The 16,553-nt window shown below is 51.7% G+C and overlaps 1 protein-coding gene across 5 annotated transcripts in view; it reads right to left on the bottom strand.

Moving 5' to 3' along the window:
* Window positions 1–13,133: 13,133 nt before the first annotated feature.
* The window catches only part of LOC132807016 (E3 ubiquitin-protein ligase RNF31-like), a 38,931-nt gene continuing 35,511 nt past the window's right edge, over window positions 13,134–16,553 (bottom strand). For 4 of the 5 annotated variants that reach the window (XM_060821299.1, XM_060821302.1, XM_060821301.1 and 1 more), the window contains 3 exons: window positions 15,090–15,186; window positions 14,501–14,669; window positions 13,134–14,315 (listed from right to left, as the gene is read on the bottom strand). In XM_060821299.1, coding sequence (XP_060677282.1) covers window positions 14,265–14,315; window positions 14,501–14,669; window positions 15,090–15,186 — 317 coding nt within the window. In that variant the 3' untranslated portion in view covers window positions 13,134–14,264. Of the gene's footprint in view, window positions 14,316–14,500; window positions 14,670–15,089; window positions 15,187–16,553 lie in introns of those variants that run through there. The other variant, XM_060821303.1, reaches the window with a different exon arrangement.

Below are 16,553 nucleotides of genomic sequence, written 5' to 3'. Positions count from 1 at the left end.
ACACCCCCCCCCCCCCCAGAAACTAACCCACCACCTGTGGGGTTCTTGTTGTCGTCGTCTTTCCCCTACCCCCCCCCCCCCATCTCCTCCAAATTAAGGGCTGATATGCCACTGGACTTTTTTGTCTGACATTATCGCCATCTCCCTGTAACCCACCCTATATTTTGCATGATTTGGCACCCTCCCTAGTTGGGTTTCTAGAACATTCGCTGTGTTCCTGTCCGTCAGAGCCAGTGCTTGGAGTTTTCCAGTGAATCACCAACTTTCTCTTCCTCCCTTTCTCCTTCCCTGTCCCTCCTTTGCCCTCCTTTCTTGTTCCCTCTCCCACACCCCTATCCTCTCATCCTCCCTGTCTCCCTCCCATCATTCCCTCTCCACTCATTTCCCCTTCCCCTCATCCCCCTCATTTTCCCCCACCCTCCTTTCCCCTTCCTCTCCTTTCCTCTCTCTCCTCTCCTCCTGCCCTCGCTCCCCTCCCTCATCTCCTTCCCTCTCCTCTTTCCCTCCCTCCTCTCCTTTCTCCTTCCTTGGCAGCAAAGTAGTATTCTTCAGTAGGAGCTCGTCCACTCCATCCATTTCTTTTCTCGTGCCTTTTTCTCCTCCTTTCTTCATGGCCATGACGTGAACGCCTGGCCTCAGCGTGGGCCTGGTCTGGTGGTCTCACAGTGACCTGACGTGGCCTCAGCACGGACTTCCAGCCTGAGGTTGAAGCCACAGACTGTTAGTCTGAACTTTTTACCTCTTTCATTTATGCTTGTGATCTGTAATGCTGCACTTTTTATTCCTTCACTTGTGTATTTTTTTCCTTAAGAATTTATTTCTGTACCTAGGTACCTTTGTACCTAAGATGGCACCATGAGTGACAACTTGTAAACTTTTCACTATACTCAGTGTACGCGACAATCAAACTAATTCTAATTCTCTGTCCGTCCATTCTTCTTCATATCTCCCATCCCCGGCCGTGTGTCTCTGCACTCGTACTCTATCCTTCTCTCTCTCTACCCCACAACCTCCCACTCCCCTCCCTCTCCTTCCCACACCACTCCCCTCCCCCCATCTGTTGCCCACCCCTACCTCTCCCATGCTTTATTTCCCTGGATTTGGTGTCCAATTGTTTCCTTGAGCTTGACGGAGACTCACTGCATGAAGTGTGGGAAGGGTTTATAGTGATGTCTGGGGAATGCAGTTTGGAGACATGCACATAATGTGAAGTTAAAGCTTTGTGCTTATGCCTTTGTAAAAATTATATATTAAAGGATACTTGCATCTGTATCTCCTTGGGCTTTCCTCTGTCACTCTCTCGCCTTCCTCACCCGAAAACCCTAACTCTTCAGGATGGCCTTTGGAGGTGGTGGTTACAGTGGGTCTATGCGGGAACTGCCTGCCACCTAATGCCCCAGCCTCTCTTGTACAGTCACCCCGACAGAAGTCAGTTACAGAGTTGAAGCAGGTATTACAGGTTTGATCAGCGGGCGCAGGGCAATCGGATAGATTTTTTCAAACCAGGAGGAATCTGACATGAGCCAATTCCCCAGGATCTGATGACGTCCATGTCTTCCTTAAAAATCTCATGCACCCACAAAACAGACAGTCCTAGAGACAAGACTGAAATATTGCGGAGGAGGGAAGGATATAAAAGAAGTTCCGGCACCAGTCTGAATGTAAGTCATCTTCTTTTGGACTCTCTCAGTTCTTTCTGAAATTTTCCTGATGATGCGAGGTTGTGGGCACACAATCTTCGATTCAGTGATTGAGCATTCACACTTTCTATGCCTCAGAAGGTTTTTTTGTCCCTCTAGAAGTCTCCCCCTTTGATGGGAGATTTCTAGAGAGTACAACTTCCAGAGGGAAGGTAAGAGTAGCTGGCTACTCAGGATTCTCTTTCACTCTCCCTTCCACGTGGAGAAGTGAGAGGTAGAGAGCAATGCCTTTCTCTTCACAAACTGGATGTTTCTAGTGTATTGTTGACACACGAGGCCGAAGCCACCTGGCCTGGAACCAATTAGATGTCACTGTGCTGAGCCCTCCTGAACCCACAATGGCTGGTCCTAATTGGAAAGACTGTTTGGGTGAAACCACCTTGAATATCCGCAGGCAGTACTCCTATCACTGCTCAAATAAGATGTCACAGTAGACACAATTCATAATGTGTTTTAGTGACCTCTTTCTAAAACTGCAAACGTCTTCTGACGTGGTTCCCTTGGTTGAATGCAGTACTTTCTCCCGTTTAGTCCAGAGTCTAAAAAGAAAACAATAAAAGTGGCCCTCACACAAGCAAGAGGCTAATTTCAGAATACAGCTGATCTTGTGAACCTCACTTTGTCAAATGGTGTGCAGGGCCATTCAGGAGACTTTCCAATCAGCAACCTCAATATTGTCCTGAAAAGGCAGAACAACATAACCTCAAAACTAAGTTGACATGGTGCCAAAACGTTACCTGGCAGCTTTAGCCCACAAGACGTGGGGGCGGAAGTAGGGCAGTCAGCCCGTTGAGTCTGCTAGTGAGATTGTGGCTGGTCTGATCAAACCTTGATTCTACTTTCCTGCCTTTTCCAAGGTTCACTAGTCTGATTAATAGGGGATGGCAGAATGGTGCCACAAGAAGAGGTTGGTTCATCTGGATCTGTATTCATTCACATTTCAAAGGATTAAAGGGGATCTGATTTAAAATTCTAACAGGGCCAGTGTTATGAAGTTGAGCGTGTGTACTGTACCTTTAAGAGAGCGTGAACACTGTTCTGAATGGAGAGAGCTTACAAGCACCCTGTATATATGACAAGATGACAGTCCCAGAGTGTACTGGAAAATTGAAAATATCTAACATTTGGCAGTGAAAGGGAAACCTGAGTTTTGGTTGCTGTTTTGATAACAATTTGAATTTAACCAATCAGTTTAAATTATGCCCCAGGATATTAAAACCTAATAGAGTTTGAATTTATTGTTTTGCCGACATCGAACCAATGAGACGGTCTGATGTTAGGGATATGAAAATGCAGACATTTTGAAAATTGGAGAGAGAGCAACTGCCATCGAGGCAGAAATGCCTGGATTGTCGGAGGCTGAGATTTATAAAATCATGAAAGGCATGGATAGGGTAAATAGACAACGTCTTCTCCCCAGGGTGGGGGAGTCCAGAACTAGAGGGCATAGGTTAAGGGTGAGGGGGAAAGATTTTAAAGGGACCTAAGGGGAAACTTTTTCACACAGAGGATGATGCATGTAGGAGCTGCCAGAGGAAGTGGTGGGGGCTGATACAATTCCAACATTTTAAAAGGCATCTGGATGGGGACATGAATGGGAAAGGTTTAGAAGGATTCGGGCCAAGTGATGGCAAATGGGACTAGATTAATATAGCATATCTGGTCAGCATGGACAAGTTGGACCGAGGGCTCTGTTTCCATGGTGAATATCATGAGTCTAACTCAGTTTCCTGTCCCCACTTTCCCCCTCGTACCCTAAGAACTATATCTAACTCCTTTCTGAAAGTGTTCTGGCGTGTCCTGCTTTCTGTGTGAGAATTCCACAGGTTCATCCACTGTCTGGGTGAAGACATTTCTCCCCATCTCAGCCCTACCCTGTGTCCGTAGACTGTGACCCCCATTGTGTTGGACAGTCATATAGCACAGCCTAACTCGTCCATGCTGACCAGTTTTCCCAAACTAAGTCAGACCCCATTTGCCTGTATTTGACTCATATCCCTCTAAACCAGGGATGGGGAACCTGTGGCCTTCTAGGCCATTGTATGTGGCCTTTTGAATTAATCCAAATTTTGCAGAACAGATCTTTTATTTTTTATTAGTATGTTTTTCTTCGTCCTTTATTATTTTTATTTTAATCTTAAAATGAATATATTTAAAATACTAGAGTAAAAGAAAATTCAACGAAATGATCCCCACTTATTGCTGCGAATCTATATTCTCCGACTTAACCAAAATCAAAACACCCTTAAGGTCACAAATGATGGATACCCATCTGGAGGATCAGCTAAAACTGCAGACCTTCATGCAAGTTAAATTAAGTTAGATTAGATTACTTACAATGTGGAAACAGGCCCTCCGGCCCAACATGTCCACACCGACCTGCCGAAGTGCAACCCACCCAGACCCATTCCCCTACATTTATCCCTTCACCTAACACTACGGGCAATTTAGAGACAGACACTAACCAAATATTCAAATGCTTTCCTACAAAAAGCAGTCACAACAAAGTCATTTAAAGGTTAGTTAACTTTAGAATTAAAATTTTTGTTTTAGTTAGTACATAATACTTAGATCTTTACAAAATAATTTGAATTTTGAAGAATATATAATTAAAGTTTCTTGGATGCGGCCTTATTAGATTACAACTAACATAATGCGGCCTTCCAACATGAAAAGGTTCCCCACCCCTGCTCTAATCCTTTCCATTCATGTACCTGTCCAAATGTCTGTTAAATGTTGTAATTGTACCCACAGCTCTGTTCACACATGCACTCCTCTGTTCACACATGCACTGCCCTCTGAATGGAAAACTTGCCCATTTGGGTGCCTTTAAAATCTTTCTCTCCTCTCACCATAAACCTCTGCCCTTCATGATTTGTAAACCTCAGAAAGGTTACCCCTCAGCCTCTTATGCTCCGTCAAAAGATAACCCAGCCGGTTCAGCCTCTCTTCAGAGCTCAATCTTAGACTAGGTGATACTTTAATCACATTCGAAGTAGAAGCAGATTTCATCTTTACCAGAGTGAACCTCACACAGCAGGGCGAACACAGCTGGTTGTGTAAGCTGGAAGAGAGCACTAACAAAAGCGTTTTGCAAATGGCGTAGGATAAGATAGCGTGGGACAGACACTAATAAAGGTGGTGGTGTCCGAACAGTGGGAAGATATATGACAGTGCTGGTGGTGTCCGCACAGATTGCGGATGTAGGACGGTGCTGGTGGTGGTCCGCACCGAGGGCTGATAAAGGATGGTGCTGGAGGTATCCACGCGAATTTAGGACAGTGCTGGTGGTGGTCCACACAGTGGGCGGATATAGGACGGCGCTGGTGGTATCTGCACAGAGGGTGGATATAGCACGGTACTGGTGGTGATATCTGCACAGAGGACGGATGTAGGACAATGCTGATGATGGTCTGCACAGAGGGTGGATTTAGGACGGTACTGGTGGTGGTCTGCACATAGGGCAGATATAGGACGGTGCTGCTGGTTGTGGTCCGCACAGTGGACGGAAATAGGACTGTGCTGCTGGTGGTCTGCACACAGGGCGGATATAGGATGGTGCTGGCGGTGATATCCGAACAGAGGGTGGATATAGGACGGTGCTGGTGGTATCTGTGCAGGAGGTGGATGTAGCATGGTACTGGTGGTATCTGCACAGAGGGTGGATATAGGACGGTGCTGGTGGTGGTCTGCACACAGGGCAGATATAGGACAAATATAGGCGGTGTCCGTACAGAGGACGGATATAGGACCGATCTGATGGTGGTCCACACGAAGGGCGGATACAGTGGTGGTGGTGGTCTGCACAGAGTGTAGATATAGCATGGTGCTGGTGGTATCTGCACAGAGGGTGGGTATAGCACGGTGCTGATGGATGTTCTGCACAGAGGGTGTATATAGCACGGTGCTGGTATCTGCACAGAGGGTAGATATAATACGGTGCTTGTATCTGCACATAGGGCGGATATAGGACTGTGCTGGTGGTGGTCTGCACACAGGGCGGATATAGGATGGTGCTGGCGGTGTCCGCGCAGAGGGCGGATATAGGACGGTGCTGGTGGTGATATCTGAACAGAGGGTGGATATAGGACGGTGCTGGTGATTTCTGCACAGAGGGTGGATATAGCACCGTGCTGGTGGTGGTATCTGCAGAGGGCAGATGGAGGACGGTGCTGGTGGTGGCCCGCACAGTGGGCGGATATAGGACCAATCTGATGGTGGTCCGCACGGATAGTGGATATAGTACAGTGCTGGTGGTGGTCTGCACAGAGTGTAGATATAGCACAGTGCTGGTGGTATCTGCACAGAGGATGGATATAGCACGGTGATGGTGGATGTTCTGCACAGAGGGTAGATATAGCGTGGTGCTGGTGGTATCTGCACAGAGGGTGGATATAGCACGGTGCTGCTGGTATCTGCACAGAGGGTGGATATAATACAGTGCTTCTATCTGCACATAGGGCGGATATAGGACGGTGCTGGTGGTGGTCTGCACACAGGACGGATATAGGCGGTGTCCGCACAGAGGACGGATATAGGACCGATCTGATGGTGGTCCGCACGAAGGGCGGATATAGTACAGTGCTGGTGGTGGTCTGCACAGAGTGTAGATATAGCACGGTGCTGGTGGTATCAGCACAGAGGGTGGGTATAGCACGGTGCTGGTGGATGTTCTGCACAGAGGGTAGATATAGCGCGGTGCTGGTGGTACCTGCACAGAGGGTGTATATAGCACGGTGCTGGTATCTGCACAGAGAGTAGATATAATACGGTGCTTGTATCTGCACATAGGGCGGATATAGGACTGTGCTGGTGGTGGTCTGCACACAGGGCGGATATAGGACGGTGCTGGTGATTTCTGCACAGAGGGCGGATATAGCACCGTGCTGGTGGTGGTATCTGCAGAGGGCAGATGGAGGACGGTGCTGGTGGTGGCCTGCACAGTGGGCGGATATAGGACCAATCTGATGGTGGTCCGCATGGATGGCGGATATGGTACAGTGCTGGTGGTGGTCTGCACAGAGTGTAGATATAGCACAGTGCTGGTGGTATCTGCACAGAGGGTGTATATAGCACGGTGCTGGTGGTATCTGCACAGAGGGTGGATATAATACAGTGCTTGTATCTGCACACAGGGTGGATATGGCACGGTGCTGGTGGTGGTCCGCACAGAGGGCGGATATAGGACGGTGCTGGTGGTGATATCCGAACAGAGGGCGGATATAGGATGGTGCTGGTGGTATCTTCACAGTGGGTGGATATAGCACGGTGCTGGTGGTACCTGCGCAGAAGGAGGATCTAGCACGGTACTGGTGGTATCTGCATAGAGGGTGGATATAATACGGTGCTTGTATCTGCACACAGGGCGGGTATAGGACTGTGCTGGTGGTGGTCTGCACACAGGGTGGATATACGACGGTGCTGGCAGTGTCCGCACAGAGGGCGGATACAGGACCAAGCTGATGGTGGTCCGCACAGAGGGTGGATGTTCTGCACAGGGGTTAGATATAGCACGGTGCTGGTGGTATCTTCACAGAGGGTAGTTATAGCACGGTGCTGTGGTATCTGCACAGAGGGTGGATATAGCACGGTGCTGGTGGTATCTGCACAGAGGGTGGATATAATATGGTGCTTGTATCAGCACACAGGGCAGATATAGGATGGTGCTGGTGGTGGTCCGCACAGTGGGCGGAAATAGGACTGTGCTGGTGGTAGTCTGCACACAGGGTGGATATAGGATGGTGCTGGTGGTGGTCCGCACAGTGGGCGGAAATAGGACTGTGCTGGTGGTGGTCTGCACACAGGGTGGATATAGGATGGTGCTGGTGGTGGTCCGCACAGTGGGCGGAAATAGGACTGTGCTGGTGGTGGTCTGCACACAGGGCGGATATAGGACGGTGCTGGCGGTGTCCGCACAGAGGGTGGATATAGGACGGTGCTGGTGGAATCCACACAGTGGGCAGATATGGGACCGAGCTGATGGTGGTCCGCACGAAGGGCGGATATAGGAAGGTGCTGGTGGTCACTGCACAGAGGGCGGATTTATGACGCTGGTGGTCTGCACAGAGAGCGGATATGAGATGGTGCTGTTGGTGGTCCGCACAGAGGGTGGATATTGGACGGTGCTAGTGGTGTCCGCACCGAGGTCTTTTATAGGCCGGTGCTGGTGGTGGTCCGCACAGAGGGTGGATATAGGACGGTGCTGGTGGTGATATCCGAACAGAGGGCGGATATAGGACGGTGCTGGTGGTATCTGCACAGAGGGCGGATGTAGGACAGTGCTGGTGATGGTCTGAACAGAGGGTGGATTTAGGACAGTGCTGATGGTGGTGGTCCGCACAGTGGGTGGAAATAGGACTGTGCTGGTGATATGCACACAGAGGGCGGATATAGGATGGTGCAGGTGGTGGTCCACCCAGAGGACGGATATAGGACTGTGCTGCTGGTGGTGGTTCGCACAGTGGGTGGAAATAGGATGGCACTGTTGATGGTCCGCACAGAGGGCGAATATCAGATGGTGCTGGTCTGCACAGAGAGATGTTATAGGATGGTGCTTGTGGTGTTCGCACAGAGGGCGGATATAGGACTGTGCTGGTGGTGACAGCACAGAGGGTGGATATAGGACTGTGCTGGTGGTGATCCGCATAGAAGGCGGTTATAGGACGGTGCTGGTGGTGTCGGCACAGGGGGCGTATATAGGACGGTAGATATAACACATATCTGCACAGAGGCTGGATATAGGACTGCGCTGGTGGTGGTATCCGCACAAAGGGTAAATATCGGACGATACTGGTTGTGGTCTGAACAGTGGGCGGATATAGGACGATACTGGTGGTGATATCTGCACAGAGGGTAGATATAGGACAGTGCTCTTGGTCTCCACGCAGTGGGCAGATATGGGAGGGTGCTGGTGGTGATCCACATAGATGGCGGATATAGGACGGTGCTGGTAGTGATATCCACACAGAGGGCGGATATAGGAGAGTGCTGGTGGTGGTCCGCACAGAGGACGGATATAGGACGGTGCTGGTGGTATCTGCACAGAGGGTGGAATATAGGACAGCGCTGGTGGTGGTCCACACAGAGGGTGGATATAGCACGGTGCTGGTGGTATCTGCACAGAGGGTGGAATATAAGACAGCGCTGGTGGTGGTCCACACAGAGGGTGGATATAGCATGGTGCTGGTGGTATCTGCACAGAGAGTGGAATATAGGACAGCGCTGGTGGTGGTCCACACAGAGGGTGGATATAGCACGGTGCTGGTGGTATCTGCACAGAGAGTGGAATATAGGACAGCGCTGGTGGTGGTCCACACAGAGGGTGGATATAGCACGGTGCTGGAGGTGGTCTGCACCAAGGGCAGATTTAGGACGGTACAGGTGGTGATTTCTGCACAGAGGGCAGATATAGGATGGTGCTCTTGGTCTCCGCACAGTGGGCAGATATGGGACGGTGCTGGTGGTCCGCAGAGTGCGGATATAGGATGGTGCTGGTGGTGGTCTGCACAGTGAGCGGATATAGGACGGTGCTGGTGGTGTCCGCAGAGAGGGCGGATATAGGACCAAGCTGATGGTGGTCCGCACAGAGGGTGGATATAGCACAGTGCTGGTGGATGTTCTGCACAGAGGTTAGATATAGCACAGTGCTGGTGGTATCTGCACAGAGGGTAGATATAGTACGGTACCGGTGGTATCTTCACAGAGGGAAGTTATAGCATGGTGCTGTGGTATCTGCACAGAGGGTGGATATAGCACGGTGCTGGTGGTGTCTGCACAGAGGTTGGATATAATACGGTGGTGGTATCTGCACACAGGGCAGATATAGGATGGTGCTGGTGGTGGTCCGCACAGTGGGCGGAAATAGGACTGTGCTGGTGGTGGTCTGCACACAGGGCAGATATAGGACGGTGCTGGTGGTATCTGCAGAGAGGGCGGATATAGGACCGAACTGATGGTGGTCCGCACGAAGGGCGGATATAGTGCAGTGCTGGTGTTGTCTGCACAGAGGGTAGATATAGCACGGTGCTACTGGTATCTGCACAGTGGGCGGATTTAGGACGGTGCTTGTGGTGGTCCACACAGTGCGCGGATCGAGGACTGTGCTGGTGGTGGTCTGCACAGAGGGTGGATATAGCACGGTGCTGGTGGATGTTTTGCACAGAGGGTGGATATAGCGTGGTGCTGGTGGTATCTGCACAGCGGGTAGATATAACATGGTGCTGGTGGTATCTGCACAGAGGGTGGATATAGCATGGTGCTGGTGGTATCTGCACAGAGGGCAGATATAGCACGGTGCTGGTGGCATCTGCACAGAGGATGGATATAATACGGTGCTTGTATCTGCACACAGATCAGATATAGGACGGTGCTGGTGATGGCCCACACAGTGGGCGGAAATAGGATTGTGCTGGTGGTTGTCTGCACACAGGCCGGATATAGGACGGTGCTGGCGGTGTCTGCACAGTGGACAATTATAGGACCAAGCTGATGGTGGTCCGCATGGAGGATGGATATAGTACAGTGCTGGTGGATGTTCTGCACAGAGGGTAGATATAGCACGGTGCTGGTGTATCTGCACAGAGGGCAGTTTTAGGACGGTGCTGGTGGAGGTCCGCACAGAGCAGATATAGGACGGTGCTGCTGTTGGTGGTCCGCAGAGGGCGGATATAGGACGGTGCTGCTGGTGGTGGTCCGCACAGTGGGTGGATATAGGATGGTGCTGGTGGTATCTGCACAGAGGGCAGATTTACGATGGTGCTGGTGGTATCCGCACAGAGGGCGGATATAGGAATGTGCTGGTGGTATCCCCACAGTGGGCTGATATAGGACAGAGTTGATGGTCCGCATGGAGGACGGATGTAGTACAGTGCTGGTGGATGTTCTGCACAGAGGGTAGAAATAGCACGGTGCTGGTGGTATCTGCACAGAGGGCAGATATAGGACAGTGCTGCTGGTGATGGTCCGCACAGTTGGCGGATATAGGATGGCACTGTTGGTGGTCCGCACAGAGGGCTGAAATAGGACTGTGCTGGTGGTGGCATCCGCACATGGGGCAGATATCGGACGGTGCTGGTGGTGATATCCGAACAGAAGGTGGATATGGGACGGTGCTGGTGGTGGTATCCGCACAGAGGGCGGATATAGGACAGAGCTGATGGTGGTCCGCATGGAGGACGGATATGGTACAGTGCTGGTGGATGTTCTGCACAGAGGGTAGAAATAGCACGGTGCTGGTGGTATCTGCACAGAGGGTGGATATAGCATGGTGCTGGTGGTATCTGCACAGAGGGCAGATATAGGACAGTGCTGCTGGTGGTGGTCCGCACAGTGGGCGGATATAGGATGGCACTGTTGGTGGTCCGCACAGAGGGCTGAAATAGGACTGTGATGGTGGTGGCATCCGCACATGGGGCAGATATCGGACGGTGCTGGTGGTGATATCCGCACAGAGGGCGGATATAGGACAGAGCTGATGGTGGTCCGCATGGAGGACAGATATGGTACAGTGCTGGTGGATGTTCTGCACAGAGGGTAGAAATAGCACAGTGCTGGTGGTATCTGCACAGAGGGTGGATATAGGACGGTGCTGGTGGTGGTATCTGCACAGAGGGTGGATATAGGACGGTGCTGGTGGTGGTATCTGCGCAGAGGGCGGATGTAGGACAGTGCTGGTGATGGTCTGCATAGAGGACAGATTTAGGACAGTGCTGCTGGTGGTGGCCCGCACAGTGGGCGGATATAGTATGGCACTGTTGGTGGTCCGCACAGAGGGCAGATATCGGACGGTGCTGGTGATGGTCTGCACAGAGAGCTGATATAGGACGGTGCTGGTGGTGATATCTGAACAGAGAGTGGATATCGGACGGTGCTGGTGGTATCTGCACAGAGGGCGGATTTAGGACAGTGCTGGTGGTGGTGGTCCGCACAGTGGGTGGAAATAGGACTGTGCTGGTGATATGCACACAGAGGGCGGATATAGGGCGGTGCTGGTGGTGGTCCGCACAGTGGGTGGAAATAGGATGGCACTGTTGATGGTCCGCACAGAGGGCGAATATCAGATGGTGCTGGTCTGCACAGAGAGATGTTATAGGATGGTGCTTGTGGTGTCCGCACAGAGGGCAAATATAGGACGGTGCTGGTGGTGACAGCACAGAGGGTGGATATAGGACGATAATGGTGGTGATATCTGCACAGAGGGCAGATATAGGACGGTGCTCTTGGTCTCCACGCAGTGGGCAGACATGGGAGGGTGCTGGTGGTGATTCGCATAGACGGCGGATATAGGACGGTGCTGGTAGTGATATCCACACAAAGGGCAGATATAGGACAGTGCTGGTGGTGGTCTGCACAGAGGACGGATATAGGACGGTGCTGGTGGTATCTGTACAGAGGGTGGAATATAGGACAGCGCTGGTGGTGGTCCACACAGAGGGTGGATATAGCACGGTGCTGGTGGTATCTGCACAGAGGGTGGAATATAGGACAGCGCTGGTGGTGGTCAACACAGAGGGTGGATATAGCATGGTGCTGGTGGTGGTCTGCACCAAGGGCAGATTTAGGACGGTACAGGTGGTGATTTCTGCACAGAGGGCAGATATAGGATGGTGCTCTTGGTCTCCGCACAGTGGGCGGATATAGGACGGTGCTGGTGGTGATCCGCACAGAGGGCGGATATAGGATGGTGCTCCTGGTGGTAGTCTGCGCACAGGGCCGAAATAGGATGGGGCTGGTGGTGGCATCAGCACAGAGGGCGGATATTGGATGGTGCTGGTGGTGGTCTGCACTGAGGGTAGATATAGCCCAGTGCTGGTGGTATCTGCACAGAGAGTGGATATAGGACTGTGCTCTTGGCCGCCGCACAGTGGGCAGATATGGGCCGGTGCTGGTGGTTGTATCCGCATAGAGGGGGCTTAGAGGACGGTGCTGGCGGTGGTCTGCACAGAGGGCGGATATAGGAAAGTGCTGGTGATATCCACACAGAGGGCTGATACAGGACAGTGCTGGTGGTATTCACAGCAAGGCAGATATGGTATAGCGCTGGTGGTGGCCTGCACAGAGGGTGGATATAGGAGGGTGCTAATGGTGGTCCGCGCCGCGAATGGATATAGGACGATGTTGGTGGTCGGCACAGAGGGTGGATATCAGATGGGTGTGGTGGTACCCACATAGCAGATTTATATAGGACGGTGCTGGTGGGGTCCGCGCAGAGGACGGATATAGGACAGTGCTGTCGGTGTCCGCAGCGAGGGCGGACACAGTACGGCGCTGGTGGTGGTCCGCACAGAGGGTGGATGGCTGGAGCGGGCAGCTGGACGAGTCCCAGAGCGGGGAGGCAAGGCAAGTGCCAAAGGACAGCCTGTGGAGATAGTGTGGCGTCGTACCCTGAAGCCAGGCAGGCGCGCACACAGGTTGGAAAAAGAAAGGGCTATGAGCTTCTGTACTTTGTAGACAATTTTTATTCTCAGTCTGGACTTTCCAACTCTGTATTCCCATGCCCATCAATTTTTTTTCCTCGCGATTTCAATTCGGTGACAACACTTACACAGTATCTGTACTAAGGTATCCCGTACAAAAGATAGCGGCGAGAGGCATCCTGACAAACTTCTCACTGTACTCATTCGCATACACATGACAATAAAGGCTATTGTAATTCTGGGTATAAAAACAACAGAAGATGCAAACGTAGGAGGATGTGGCGGTGAACTTTGATAGAGGGTGAGAGTGCACCCCATTCGAAACAGACTGAAGCCTGGCACAAGGGGGCCACGGCCTGACCGCTGTATTGGAGGGGGTGTGTGTGCGCGCGCGCACAGGACTGTCAATATGGATAAACCCAGGTCAGATTGCAGGCACCTCACTAAGGAGAATGTTGGCAATACCACTGGGACACATCTACTTCGACAATCACTGGGAAACCAGAGATAAATTGATGGGAGTGTACCCTTTCCGGATAACAATGGCACATCTCTTTAATCTTACACCGTATTGAACACGGTTTACCCAGTTACGGGCTCAGAACTTGAACTCGTGCGTCGTGGTGACCCAAAATGTCTTCTGGATAATGATACGTCAACGGGTGGTTGCCACAACCAGCAGGGCTTTATGGAAGGTGGAAAACAGGGAGTTAGGGGAAATCAGCACGTCACATCCTGCAGTCTGCAGTGGAAGTCGAGGGTAGTACGGTCAGTGACAACTAGAGGGATGTGAAGCAACATCAGTTCAGATCATGGTTCTCACCCGACATGGAACAGAGGAGGATGAGGACTGGGGAGGATCTAACAGGCTGAAAAACAGACAACAGGCACGATTGAAGCTCGGACAGAGACATCACCGTTTGGGAACGGGGAGACAGTGCCTGAACACAGAATTCAGTACAGGGGCAAGTCCATAATTTAGTTGGAGGCAGCGAGGAAGAAGGGAGACAAGTCTTAGTTGGGGAGAGGTGGGGAAGTAAACTCAAATCTGTTTCAATAACTGACTGAATGGAAGTCGATTGTGCAGCTGCTTTACTAAGCAGAAATCCTTCTTGTTGGCAGCGGTTCAGGTAGGATCCAGGATCACAGCTCATTTCCTCACCCTCGGGATTTTGTCTCCCAGCGGAATGCTGGTGATAGCCTGAGGTACAGAAACGCAAACCACAACCGAGGGGTTAGTGAGCCAGGTCATTCATCAGGGTTACTGGGGGAAACGGAAATGGGGCACTCCCCACCCAGTCCAATCCCACTCCCCACCCAGTCCAATCCCACTCTCCTTACTCCATTCCGACCCCCTCCCCCCACCGCCGGGGTTTGGAGTGGTACCTGGTACAGCCGGTTCCTGTAGGCAGCTTCGTCTTCCCCTGATGCCCTGGGTGGCTGCCCTCTGCCACACCGAGCCAGGTGCCGCTGCAACTCCTCCTCGCTGAAGAGCTCGGCCGGGTCCAGGGAGTGGCTGTTGATGCGGCTCACAAGGTATTCCTTATAGTGGGACCTGCACACACACACACACAGAGATTGGGATCCCAGTACCTGAATGGAGGGGAGAGAGGGGTGGGGTTGGACAGAAAGAGGCAGATGAAAATGCACAGAGGGGGAGAGAAAGACAGAGGGGGAGACAGAGACGGGGAGACAGAGAGAGACGGGGAGGGGAGAAGGAGAGATGGAGAGGGGAGATAGAGAGATGGCGAGGGGGAGATAGAGAGAGACGGGGAGAAGGGGGGAGATGGAGATAGAGAGAGAGAGAGAGAGAGATGGGGAGAAGAGGGGGAGATAGAGACGGGAAGGGGATGGGGAGCAAATGGGGAGCGAAGAGGCGCAGAGCAGGAGGGGTGGGTGGGGTGAGAGCGGGGAGAGATCAGAAGCTCTGATGTCACTGACAACAATTTCCATTCACCCCGCCTCGTGTACTCACTCGCACAGTCCTGCATGTCCGTCCTGAGCTTCTGCCCCACACGGTGCATCAGTGAGACTGTCCCCCACCTCCCTCTGCTCCATGACCCGACATCGACCTGGGAAACAGCCAGAGCACAGAGTGAGAAATCAAACACACTCGGGGAAGGGGGGGGTGGGGGTTGACACCCACAGATTCACCACCCTTGGAGGGAAGTCATTCCTCCCTCCCCCCTCCACCACTTCTGTTTTAAATCTGCCCCTTCCCCCCTTGTCCTAAAACGGCGAGCTCTCGTTCTAGATTGTCCCACACAAGGAAACATTCTCTCCACATCGACTTCCTCAATCCCCTGTAGCATCTTTCCTACCTCAGTTAGATCTCCCCTCTGTCTTCTGAACTCGAGAGAGTCGACCTAAACTGTTCGCTCACTCTCCGTGAAACAAACTCGCTCATCTCTCAACCACTCAGCTCAATCAGGGACTGGCACGGGTTTTCCCTGTGATATCCCCATGACCCCTCGCAATGTCAGCGATCAGAATCTCTCAAGCTCCACCTTACGCAACCTGCTGACGGGCAAACTCCAGACCAGACCAGGGGCACCAGAGCAGGATGGGGAGAGATGGTCAGGGGGAGGACGGTGGGGGAGAGGGTGGGAGTGAGGGCATGGGGGCAGGAGTCACAGAGGTGTACAGCACAGAAACAGACCCTTCGGTCCAACCCGTCCATGCTGACCAGATATCCCAACCCAATCTAGTCCCACCTGCCACCACCCGGCCCATATCCCTCCAAACACTTCCCCATCCAAATGTCTTTTAAATGCTGTAATTGTACCAACCTCCACCACGTCCTCTGGCAGCTCATTCTATACACGTACCACCCTCTGCGTGAAAAAGTTGCCCCTTAGGTCTCTTTTATATCTTTCCCCTCTCACCCTAAACCTATGCCCCCTAAGTCTGGACTCCCCGACCCCAGGGAAAAGACTTTGCCTATTTATCCTATCCATGCCCCCTCATAATTTTGTAAACCTCTATAAGGTCACCCCTCAGCCTCCGACGCTCCAGGGAAAACAGCCCCAGCCTGTTCAGCCTCTCCCAATAGCTCAAATCCTCCAACCCTGGCAACATCCTTGTAAATCTTTTCTGAACCCTTTCAAGTTCACAACACCTTTCCTGTGGGAAGGAGACCAGAATTGCACGCAATATTCCAACAGTGGCCTAACCAATGTCCTGTACAGCCGCAATAAGACATCTCAACTCCTGTACTCAATACTCTGACCAATAAAGGAAAGCATACCAAACGCCTTCTTCACTGTCCTATCTACCTGCAACTCCACTTTCAAGGAGCTATGAATTTGCACTCCAAGGTCTCTTTGTTCAGCAACACTCCCTAGGACCTTATCATTTAGTGTATAAGTACTGCTAAGATTTGCTTTCCCAAAATGCAGCACCTCGCATTTATCCAAATTAAACTCCATCTGCCACTTCT

Source organism: Hemiscyllium ocellatum (assembly GCF_020745735.1).
Source record: "Hemiscyllium ocellatum isolate sHemOce1 chromosome 27 unlocalized genomic scaffold, sHemOce1.pat.X.cur. SUPER_27_unloc_1, whole genome shotgun sequence".
NCBI classification, from domain to species: Eukaryota; Metazoa; Chordata; class Chondrichthyes; order Orectolobiformes; family Hemiscylliidae; genus Hemiscyllium; species Hemiscyllium ocellatum.
The sequence above is the reverse complement of the archived record's forward strand: the minus strand, read 5'-3'. Positions and strand labels throughout refer to the sequence as shown.